At 28.9% G+C, this 11,098-nt stretch overlaps 1 protein-coding gene and 1 long non-coding RNA gene across 4 annotated transcripts in view; one reads left to right on the forward strand and one right to left on the reverse strand.

The window, feature by feature from the left end:
• Window positions 1-1,050, reverse strand: part of LOC106682085 (uncharacterized) — a 37,808-nt gene extending 36,758 nt beyond the window's left edge. Inside the window, exon 1 of the long non-coding RNA XR_001343344.2 lies at window positions 811-1,050. This is a non-coding gene — a long non-coding RNA (uncharacterized lncRNA). The remainder of the gene's footprint in view (window positions 1-810) is intronic.
• The window catches only part of Atg13 (Autophagy-related 13), a 33,959-nt gene that overhangs the window by 5,956 nt on the left and 16,905 nt on the right, over window positions 1-11,098 (forward strand). For all 3 annotated transcript variants that reach the window (XM_014422743.2, XM_014422746.2, XM_014422745.2), the window contains exon 3: window positions 9,690-10,041. In XM_014422743.2, the coding sequence (XP_014278229.1) occupies window positions 9,690-10,041 (352 nt within the window). The remainder of the gene's footprint in view (window positions 1-9,689; window positions 10,042-11,098) is intronic.

Here is an 11,098-nt window from a genome sequence, read left to right on the forward strand (position 1 = left end):
GCTGCAAAACCTGTAAGGTTAAATAATATCATTGCATTCAGACTAGGAATAGATTGTTTACTTTTAGAACTGTTATATCTTTCTATTGAGCAAACTTTGGCAAACATTCAACTTCAGATTAATTGAAAGTATTACCTAACTTAAACAGTTTTATTAAATTTCTGATAGCCTTAATATGTTATAATGGTTGTTTTCATTTTGTTATTCTGTAGATGTAAACTTTTTAGGGAATTAATTATATTTTTTATGCTTCTACTGATAATTTAATCATGTTTAAAATAGCAAGATAAAACTGCCTCTGAGGTCTTTGACCTTTGTCACAATCTGCACACAAGGATCCAGATGTGCCAAATATTGTATATATATTTAATAAAATTACAAGCAACCTGGTAACTTTCAGTTATATGTTGAATAATTTATTTATTTTTATTATCCGTTTTATTGTTACCCTGCTTTTCATTAGTAAAAAAAAATATGAGTTCTCAAAAATCATTGAGTTCTCAAATAGATCCATTGTTACTATTATCTAACAATTCATTGGCAAAATTCCATTTTATGTAACCTTTAATAAATACATAGTATACTGATGCAAGGGCTAGCTGGTTTTAAGTTAATAATGAAATAAATTATAAAATATTTATTTTTCCAATAGATAATATTGGCCTGCAAAATTTGATCCTTATATGAAAGAAAAGATCTACAATGACATAAAGAATAATGTTTTTATAAAATATATACCACTTGAATAAATTACTAAGATTATATATATAATGAAATACATAAAGAATAGTTTATTTATAAAATACATACCCTTTGAAGAAATTAAGATACGTTTCTTGCTAATGCTATTTGAAAACAGAATAGCCAACTGTGCTCAACTAAAAGTTTTATGGTTTGCTCCCAGATATTTTGTTGACAAATGAAAAACTTTTTAAAATTTAATTTTCGTATTATTGGATAGTTAAAGAACATTTTTTATTATATTTGATTTGTTTCTCTTTGTAAATCTGAAAATTATTTCGCCATTATTGTTGATTTTCTTTATCTTAAGTTCTAGATTACTGGGTATTTAAGTTCATGCTGATTGAATTCATCCCATATGTTTTGTAATCGATCTGTTTCTGATCTTTTTTACAATTCCTTGAATGATGAATCACATAAAGGACAGTTTCAATGCCAATACTCATTTGTAATTAGTTAACTTCAGCCGAAATTAGTTACTCCTCGGTGACTTGGATTTTACGAATTTCTATTACTACATAGGAATTTTCAATTAATTTATTCGTCTTCCATAAGAGAGGTTAAATCATCGTCGTTTTATCGTTGTATTAGTTCTCTATTTTCTTAAGACCTCGCGTTTTATTTACTAAAATACTGAACATTTTTTTCTGAAAATTTTGAGTTTGCAAAGATAGTATCGGAATACTACGAAATGTTGTGTTCCCAGAAGAAAAAAAAATCGTTTATAAAAGACTTACTGGCATTTGCATTGAGGAAAGACTATAATGGAAAGTTTAAGCTGACGGGAGAGGTGAAGCCGAAAAGGCAGGCTAGAGAGGTAGGGGAAGAGTTGGAGCTTATTACTTGCCTCCTATTTCAGTTTCGATTACATTATCAGACATCCCTATGTATAAGTCACAAAGGCGTGGTCTTTTTGGCTTCACATTTGCTTTGAAGGATAGTAGGCTTATGCCACCCTGCTGTAAATCTGCGTTAGTTATCGTTAAAATAGTTAAACTCGCCTCCTGGTTTGGTCATTAACTTTTTTCCATCAAAAGTGATATCATTCGTATTATTTTTTTTTTTATAATTCTGTTACACTTTACGTTTATTGTAACTTAAATGAATATTTTTCTCGAAAATAACGGACTTTGCCCTGTATCGTGTTCATCAGAGGAGAGGGAGGTTGTTTTCTTTTTATCTCCACTCCCGGACTGAGAGTTGAAAATATGTGTTTTAAGTTGAAGTTGGTGAAGTACCTTTTAGGGGTCTCAACTGTTTTTATTTTTTTGTTATTAGGACGTATCTCATGAAGCCGAAGCCATGAGGGGATATCACACGTCCTTAGTGACTGAGCACTGCTGCTCGCTTTTATATCTGTAATTTTAAATGTCCTACTTTCGAAGCCATGAAACTGAAATTATTGAAAATCCGCAGGGCCATTTTTAATAAAACAGTTGTTTCAAAATATGGGAAATTTATATTTTTTACCAAAAACCTAATAAGGAGAATTATTCTGCTCTTTTAGCACTTTTTTTTAAATATTCCTTTGCTTAAATGGGAAATATATTTAATTAATTGGAATCGATTAATAGGTTTTTAATTTTTAATATTGTTATTTAAAAATATATATTTCTCTTTATGGGATGGCAGTTTTATTTAGACTTGTTTTAGTTATGTTTGGCATAGGTTAAAAAATTACTCTGACAGAAATAATTATTCTGAAGGTGCTGCAGGGAAGGTTGTACAGTTTTGGCGTTCCTCGATGTGCTTATTGCACACATCATAATACGATTTAGGCACTTCTTAGTTAGTGAAAAAATATCGCGGAATAATAGATGCCGGAAGAAGGTATATCAATTCTCAGAACTCAATTGCCTATTACGTCGCCCTAGCTGTATCGTTTCCGTTCCCAGTCATTGGTATTAATTTAGTTACTCAATGCCGAGCTCAATTTATTGTTAGTTAGGATTGATGTGGGTGGCTCTCTTATTTAACTCAAGAAACCCGGGGTTTAATTTGTCAGTTGGCTCTTATAAATTTGAAAATTTGTTTACTGAATAAAACAATTTGAAGAACTTGAGATCATAATGACTATATTTGAATTGTGTTCATAAGAGTTATTTTTGCATTTTTCGTAATCTCCTCGATATCTGATAATAGCTATGGTTATATTTTTCGTTTTACTACTTTCTGTTATTCTTCTTCATGACCTAAGAGCAATGCTTTGTACTTAAAATTTAAATTCTTTCTTTTTCTAGCCAGTCCTCTTAAGTAATAAATAAAACCCTATTTTCAATGACACTTATCCAGGATGTTTTTTTTTTTTTTTTTTTTTCACAAAATCTGCTTATTGAGTACGTGACTAGTACTAGTATCAAACATACCGTGGATAGCCAACAGATTCCAAATGTATCCATTTGCATAACGATTAAATTGGATCCATTACTATTTAATGACTTCTTTCCCCATATGTCGAAAATATCTTAGCACAAGAAAGAAGAAATTTGACTATGATATTCAAAAACTGAATATAAGAAATATTGAAATATAATGCAATCATGAAAAAAAACTCAGGGTGATGAGGAGATACCTTTTTAAAATTCCCCAAATTATGCTGGAAAAAAAATTAAATTGGTATATAATAGATGTAAACTTTAACTAAATTTTCAAGTATTATGTTTGTAAAACCACTGGTTTACAAGAGTCCGTTACTACTGATGGCGATTTTGATTGGTTTTTATGATATTCACACTGTAATCAGTGTAATCACTTTGTAAGCATAATAATCAAAGCCATTCTTTCGTTAACATGTGTAACAAGCGTCCTTGTTCTGTGATTTATTTTGTCGAAACACGGTTCTAACAGAAGCACTCCGAGAAAACACTTAACTGTGACATATTTCAGTAATTTGTATAGACATTGTTAAATTATAATGGAAGAACATAGACATACAATCTAGGCCTTGAACAGTCTGTTACGTAATTTTTTTTTTTTACTGTAAAATTCATAATTCTTTACCTCCAATTTTTACGGCTATTTTTATTCTTTGTAGGTTGATGAATTGATACCTGTTGTTAAACCTTTACGAGTTTTTGTTGTGTTGAAAAAAAAAAAGAAAGAAAACTCACTATTCTCAGAACGTTTATGTTTGATAAAATGAAGATCTATTTATTTGCAAAATGTTAAAATTTCACCTGTTTGATTACAACCTCTTAATATTATACAAATGTTTGATTATTAATGACAGAGATCCAGAATAATTATTGTCAAGTAACTTAATATGTTTTTTACTGGAAACATGTTAACCAGAAAACCCTGTATGTCTGACACATTGTACTTTAAAAAGCGTTCTTCTCGTCGAAGCTCTTTACAGACTTATGAGTTATTTTAACGGCCTCTGGGAGCAAATGGCGTAATATAGGGTGTTTTTTTAAGCCCGATAGAACTTGAAATTGTAAAAAATAACACAAAAAATTAAATTGTAATCAAAATATTTTTTTTATTCGAAAGATCAATACGTGACATTAACATTTGAAAATGATTTCGGGCATATGGGCACCGCGGCTGTTCTTGACGAAGCGCATTCTGTAAAATTGTGTTCAGCGATGAGGCGCATTTTTGGCTTAACGGGTTTGTTAATAAGCAAAATTGCCGCATATGGTCGTGCGATTTGACACCTCTCGATTATTTCCTGTGGGGCTACGTGAAGTCACTGGTTTATGCTGATAAACCAGCAACAATTGACGCCTTGGAGGCCAGCATTGTTCGTGTTATTCGTGACATACGGCCAGCAGTGCTCGAAAAAGTGGCCCAAAATTGGACGTCCAGAATGCGCTTCGTCAAGAACAGCCGCGGTGCCCATATGCCCGAAATCATTTTCAAATGTTAATGTCACGTATTGATCTTTCGAATAAAAAAAATATTTTGATTACAATTTAATTTTTTGTGTTATTTTTTACAATTTCAAGTTCTATCGGGCTTAAAAAAACACCCTATATTTTAAACATTTAAAGATATTCAAGGGTTTAAAGATTTATGGTAAGATTGAAAAGAATCATAGGTCAATTTGTATATGTGATGTGGTGTGGTGTTCATATTTAATTCTGAATGGATCTTAGTTTATATTTATTAGACTTCAATGAAAATTTAATAATTAAAACTTAATGATGTTTCGTTTATTTTTCATTTTTTACATTTCACATCGCTAGGTTTTTGTTCATCTCAGGGAGAACTTTCTATCAGAGAACTATTGATCCTAAATCTTCTCTTATGGGCTGAAAAAACTAATTAAATTTACTTAAAATTCATTCTCGCAAAACGATTATTTTTGTCGATATTTTACAAAATCAATGACAATTGAGATATCTTTTGACATTTTGGAGAAAATTACAACTTTTTTAAGAGTTGTATTTTAGAAAGTAATGGTCGCAAAGAGCTCATTTTTATTTCAAATTATAATTATTATTTCTTTTCTCATTATACTTTTTCATTCACAAAGAACCAACTACATACATATTTAAATAATGGCATATGTATCTTTTTTGTAACTTATTATGTCACCTTTAAAAGAGGAATAAGATAAACTATATTTCGCTTAAAATCTTGAACATTGTTCTAGGTTCCTATAAACGCAAGCATTACAAGCAACAAACGAAGACTGTGTTTATAAAATTAAAACATGATTGTTAAAATTTAAACTTTTCTTTATGATCTGAGTTATTGATAAAATGAACCTGTAAAATAATCTCCGAAAAACAAAAGGAAAAAAAATCAATGATATCCGAAAACCGCATTTTCTTGCGTATCACTTGCCATGTCAAGGACATGCAGTGGTTTTTATATATTTTTTGTTTTGTTTTTAAACATTGTTATTGTTTACATTTATAATTATATCTATTTATTCATTTTCACAAATAAAGTTTTTATGGTAAGCTTTTCTAATCTTAAAATCATTTACAATATAACTAAAGTAAACTTAATCTATTTTTGATAATGTTATGTGCTTTATGTGAAGAAGATACCACGAATATTTCATACTAAAAACCCCATTTAAAGAAAAAAAATTGGTAACTATAATGATATTTTTAATAATTCAGTAATGATTTTATTAAATTTTGACTTCTTCTCTTACATCCTTCCCTAAATAGTTCGTTCGATCTGCTTTGGAAAACATTTTTCTTGGTGGAACATCCAATTCAATTTCAAACCTTTCTGTAACTTGTAAAAAACAACCAATTACGTCCATTTTCTGACTTAGTTCAATACAAGGTTCAAATACATTCCCACCCTCACGAGAAATAATTGTCTAAATAATATTGAATTAAAATAAAAGTCTTTGAACGATTCGTGTTTACTAATGTTAATTTAGTTCTGTTTTATTAAGCACCTCGGTCTGCTAGTATTCGCTAAGTTTCTCAACTTGAAATGTCTGATCTATTTTTGCTCGTTATTTAACTTTTTGGCAGAGGAGCAAGTGGCGCTTACCGTCTGAACCGAACAGTTATTTTTGAAATGATAAAATAAAAAAACAGAATTAGATTATTTCTTCCAAATGTAGTTGGCAACTATTTTTACTCATTTAAAATTTCAAGTTCATGTTTTGAACGAAGAAATAGTAGTTGCATATCTTGGCAGGTAGATTAGTGCCTCAAATTTATGAGGAATTTTAAATTAATTATTTATTGTATAAGTAAATAACAACCCTTTAAAAATGATTATTTCAAGTATAAAAAAAAATCTGCGGTGTGCACATAAGATAACTATCACTTACCACTCTACATATGCTCCCAAATTTTTTGTAGATTGGTGGACTCCTGTTAAAAGTATTGTTATTTTTGAGAAAAAAAAAATCTGAAGACCAGGGAAGCCAAAAATTATAAACGAAACATTTTTATTTTATGAAAATTTTTGGGTTTCTCCAAATTCCAATACATTTTGTTCCTGCCAAGAATACAACTATCTAGCGCAGGGGTGGCCAACTTTTATGCATATAATATCTACTTTTTATCTTTTAAGTGCGCCGCGATCGAATTGTCATGGGTGTAATTTAAGGGGGAAGAAGAGGTTTGAAATGCATGCTATGGGTATAAATTATGTTTCAGTATCAGGTGCATTCCAGCGAGGCAAGGGTAGATAAGTAATATATATGTTCAGAACTATTTGTTTATTTTTTAAATCACTTATTAATTTTTCGAAACATAGATTCATGAAGAAAATAAATTTCCTTTAAAGACCCAACTTTTGATAGCAGCATTCTGTACATGCGTTACCTAAAAAATTCAACTTTCCGACACTTTTTCAAGATAGATTTTTACTAACTTAAAATGCAATTTATTTATTTTTTATTAACTTCAATGTATAAGTTGTACTATTTGTTCATAAATATAAAAAAGTTGCTATAAAGCTGCCCGGTGTGACTGATAATTTGATTTCAACATTTCACTCTCGCATTGTTTTTTTTTTGCCAGGAAAATGTATCATGAAAGAATAATATGACTTACTTATTGCTAATCTATCAATAGCTCGCTGAGTATACATCGTACTGAAGTTAAGATGTACGGCTTGTCTATCAACGTAAAAAAAAGCATAACAATAATCATTTAAAGGGCCAAAAACTCACGTCCAGGGAAATTGAAAGAGTGTGAAATATGTCTGAAACTATTGCTAGGAAGTTATGTCTTCTACAATCGCTTCAAAATCCATTGTACACGGAATTCCACACCGGACATATTTCTCCTTTTTTATTCGTAAAATTCTTTAATATTTTGTATTTATCTATTTTTTATTATTACTAACAATGAGAACTGTTTTTTTTTTTATTTTATTTTAATAAACAAAATTAAAGGTTCTTTAGAAGAAGTATTTTTAAAAATTTGCTGTTAAGCCCTGTCACACTACTTCATTGAGGATAAGACCTAGCTGATATTGAAGACCATTTAATTGTGCATTGATGTGGCGAGTTTAATCAAAATCATTTGAGTCTTTTTTTAAAGAATTGAAAAAAAAATATAAAAAATCGATTCTATTAAGTGCCACTTCAGGTCAGCCATTGATCAGAAAAAGTTGCTTTCAGGCTTTTGGGCTAAAGAGACCTCAAAACATGTATTATCGTTGAAAACTCGAATTCGAAACTTATAAAAGGGAAAATTTATATTGAAAAAAAAATTAATATGTTGGTTTATAATTATTCGAGCTTCTGTAACTTGGTTGGCAATTTTTTTCTAAAAAGTCTCTGAGAAAAGCAACGGACACCAAACGGTCAGATTTTTTTTTTTATTCTATTTTCGGATTCTACGTATCTTTAAAACGTTAACCTCAAATTTTGAGGAAAGGGGGAAGGATTAAATTTTTATTTTCTTAGTCGATTACAAAGGTCCATCATTTCAAATAATCATGTAAAAAATAAAAACTTTTCGATTGATCGGTCGATTGGCACCTTTTTGTCGTCCATAAAAGTTCTTTTTTAAAAAATAAAATATCTCTTCACACCCACTTATTTTTACAATGCTAAATTTTTATTTGAAGTAGTAAGGGTGCTCATTTTATTGATTTTATAAAGAATGAATCATAAATGTTTGATTAAATCATTTATAAATAAACCAAATAAAAACATATTACTAATGCGAATGCAATAAAGTAAAATCTATTTCCGAGGCTTACAGCTACAACTTAGAGCTGATCAGAAAAAATACATTTTCTGAAATAAAAATCTTTGTAGTTAGTTCATTAAAATTTAGTTTGTGCTTCTCACCGTTTTATGCGTTGGTATTCATAAAGTAATTGCCTTTTCTTTTTCTCTCATATTTCACCAATTGTGAGTCAAAATACTTAGGTTTTAAATGGGCTTTAATTTATTACTCGATTTTATAATTTCTGTAGCAACACTTGTAAAGAATAAAAGTATACTTAACTCTGTTGATTAGAAATGTCTGCAGCCTAATTAGTGTATTTAATATTTTAATAATGAAATTAGTAAAAAAAAAAAATACCGTTTTTTGTTTCAGTAATTTGTTGTACTGTAATTAAATTTATCAAGATTGTTTCTTCCTTGTATATTTATTATATTATATATTATAGTTGTTCATCAGTGTTTTAGCTAAAAGATGAATTACAGAGATGGTGTGGGGATATTTATACATTTTCTTGGGATAATAAGCTAAGGAAAAATATTATTTATATTTTGATATAAGACTGGCACAAATAAAGGAAATTAGTAATGTTTTAATTAACTTTTTAAATGTCATAATTTACATATGCATAGTGAACTCTAACCTAGATTCCTGATAACCTTCTTAATCACTTAACCACACATGAACTTCAATAACATGATGGCCTCCAATGATAGCCTAACTTTTTTAGGATAGTTTATTTTATTTTTTCAAATCTGAATAAAAATCTCTTATCCTATAACTTGTATTGGTTCTTGGAATAAATTTATTAGAAATCATTTAAAAAACTTCATTCTGTATTAAGATAGCTCAGTGACTTGAAGATTTGAGGAAATACTCTAAATAAATTCAATATTAATTTACACCAATTTTTAAACCACCTTATATGTCAGATAAGGTTTTCATTCGAATTATGAAAAAATTGTTGCAAAAAAAAAAAATCAGCTTCAAGATTATTATGAGAGACAATTGATAGTGATTTGACAAAAAAAATATATTATAATAATATAAATATAAATCTGCTTATGATAATATAGAGAAAATTACCATGAAACCTTTGTCTAGAGATTATGCTAAATCATAACTATGTCATCATGGACTTAAAATTAAATTTATTTCTATTTTAGGTTTTTTATTTTAAATATTTTGTAAAAGGTGGAACATTTATTCGCTTTGAAGGGAGATCAGAGTTTTTATTTTTATTATACAGTTTTAATTAATTTCAATTATTAAAGTTAAAAAATATAATTTTCCAATAATTAGCACGTGTGCTTATAGTTTTTAAAATTTTTATTACAGTTTTATTTGGCAATAGACGATTTGCCAGATGTGCTAGAAAAAGCTAAGAGTGCTATGTGCCAGGCAGCTCCGAGGACATCACCCCTTCCACTCTGTGTTGAGATCTCCTTGCGCACTGTTGAAGGAGACACCATGGTTCTGGAAACCTGGTGCATTGGTGTGAACCCTGAAGTGAGGGATACTTCGGTTCGGGTTGCTTACACTGTATACAACAGAATGGGTATACTTCTGAAGAGCCTTGTATCTGTAACACGGGTCACACCTGCCTATAAATTATCACGGAGGCAATGTCCTGACTCATATGTCATATCTTACAGGATTTATGTTGGAGAACCTCAATACCATCTGTTAGGTAAGTTTTTATAATATTTTCCTGTTTTTTACCTTTTGAATTAGTGTTGATAAAACATTTCATCCATTTTTTTAAAACTAGCATCAGATTAATAACTATATGTGGTGATATTGACTGTAATAACTAACAGTAACTGATGTTATAACTATTTTTTTTGTTTTGTTCATGATATGATGAAATATGATTATGAAAAACAATTATATGCTAAAAACCAATCAAACCAGATTATTATAAACTTGTTTGCATATCCTTAACCATAGATCTTTTTGTAATTAATAAATTAGTGGCTTAGGCTGTGAGGAGATTGAAATAGTACTCAATTTTGTGTATTAAAATAATTATATTAAGCTTTTAAAAATATGGGCATGAGAAGTGCTCTATTAAATAACAGATCAATAAAAAATGATCAAACCATGCTAGTCATATCCATGAATATTTGGTAAATTCATATATATATATTTTTTTTAAGTGATTCATGGAAGCTATTATTCCATGTTTGTTTTATTATTGAAATAACTTATTTATGTTTAACGAATTCATTTAATTTAAATGTTCTTATTAATTTATTTTTTAAAATGTTTTTTTATTGGTTTTACAACAGTTTCATTATGAAAATTTCCTTATCTCTGATTCTATACTGACTTTTTTCGATTATATCAGATATTCTGTACAAGTGTTCAAGCTCAATTTATTATAAAAGTAGAGCTTTAAATTATATTGAAAAAGGAGTTGTAGATTAAAGCAAAGTTTAAGATTGTTTAATTTTTTTATTATATAATTATAGATTAACATATCTAAACTAGCCTTTGCAAGTGTGTTATTTAGTGTTAGATAAACTTTGTATTGAAGTACTTTCTTGCTATTAATTTTTATTATCAATTATATATATACTTCCAAAAATTAGATTTTTTTAAATTTATGGGAAGAGCCTTGAGTTTTACTAACCTGAAGGCTTGTCTTGCACACCTTCACCCTAAATTTCAAGGAAATCTTCTTTCAGGTGATCTACATCCTTTGTTCCTATTTTAACTCCAATTAAATTTATATATGTTTGTTT

The sequence above is a fragment of the Halyomorpha halys genome, unplaced genomic scaffold (assembly GCF_000696795.3).
Source record: "Halyomorpha halys isolate HHAL.00 unplaced genomic scaffold, Hhal_1.1 Scaffold388.1, whole genome shotgun sequence".
In the NCBI taxonomy this organism is placed as follows: Eukaryota; Metazoa; Arthropoda; class Insecta; order Hemiptera; family Pentatomidae; genus Halyomorpha; species Halyomorpha halys.